Source organism: Buceros rhinoceros, unplaced genomic scaffold (genome assembly GCF_000710305.1).
Source record: "Buceros rhinoceros silvestris isolate BGI_N320 unplaced genomic scaffold, ASM71030v1 scaffold7620, whole genome shotgun sequence".
In the NCBI taxonomy this organism is placed as follows: Eukaryota; Metazoa; Chordata; class Aves; order Bucerotiformes; family Bucerotidae; genus Buceros; species Buceros rhinoceros.
In genome coordinates this window covers 1-939 of record NW_010390099.1, presented here as the reverse complement: position 1 = coordinate 939, position 939 = coordinate 1, and the positions used below count along the sequence as shown (strand labels likewise).

The 939-nt window shown below is 44.2% G+C and overlaps 1 protein-coding gene across 1 annotated transcript in view; it reads right to left on the bottom strand.

Annotated features, from left to right (window-relative positions):
- TNIP3 (TNFAIP3 interacting protein 3) overlaps positions 1-429 on the bottom strand; it is a gene marked incomplete at its 5' end in the record, with an annotated part of 59,327 nt that extends 58,898 nt beyond the window's left edge. The window contains 1 exon segment of the mRNA XM_010136492.1: positions 290-429. Within this exon segment, the coding sequence (XP_010134794.1) occupies positions 290-429 (140 nt within the window).
- Between the last annotated feature and the right edge of the window lie 510 nt (positions 430-939).

Genomic DNA, 939 nt, shown 5'->3' with positions numbered 1-939 from the left:
TGAACCTCTGCAGAGCAGCTCCTGGGCACAGCATCCTTCTCACCTCCATCCCTCCCGCAGCCCCTGCAGCGGTGGCCCCGTCCTTCTTCATTCCTCGTTAGACCTGAGAAAATAAAACTTTCTTCATGGCAAGGGACAGTGGGACTAGCTTCTATTTCACCAAGTCAGCATTTTTCTGCAAAAATATTCCCTTAAAAACATCCCAACAACTATTGCATCATTTAACACAACTGCAGGTCAGATAAAGACAACTACTCCTCCCCACCCCAGGCAGAACCGACTTTCTTACCTTGAGCTCTGATCCCACCCACGGCTTGGATGCCTGCCTGCCTCGTTTTGCGTTCCCAGTTCTCTACCTGCTTCTGAGAGCTCCTCCAGCACAGCCCCTGCTTGGTCGTTCTCCTCCAGTCCAGTATTACTGCTTCACTTCTAGAGAAAGACATTGCAACTGGCTTCAAAATTCAGCCCAAATCAACTAGCCACGCATCAGTGATGTCACGTATCGATTTAAATGTTAAAAAGGAATTCTGCTGGCCTTCAATTCCCCTGTTGAGCTGTTTTTCCCATGCCCTCATTTAGCATCACCAGCGGGCATTTAAAAGACATTTTTAGCGTACAAATAAATAACTGCAGGGATCAGCCCTTTAACAGGTTGATGTGCAGAGTTTCAGGCTTGGCAGCAGTTTTCAGAGCTCTACTCAGATACATCTGTTATCCTCAATCTGTCGTAAGAAAAGAAAATTCATTATGAAAGATAATTCCTTCACAGAAAATGTTAGCGTTTCTAAGGAGATAATATGTAAAAGTAATCTCAGTGAGACCATTTCATGTAGCCCCTGAATTAATTAGACTATTGTTTTCTCCTGCTATTAACTAAGAGCCAGATACTGACTTTCACATCAGACAACTCAAATGCACTTTACATAATGCAGCTATGCT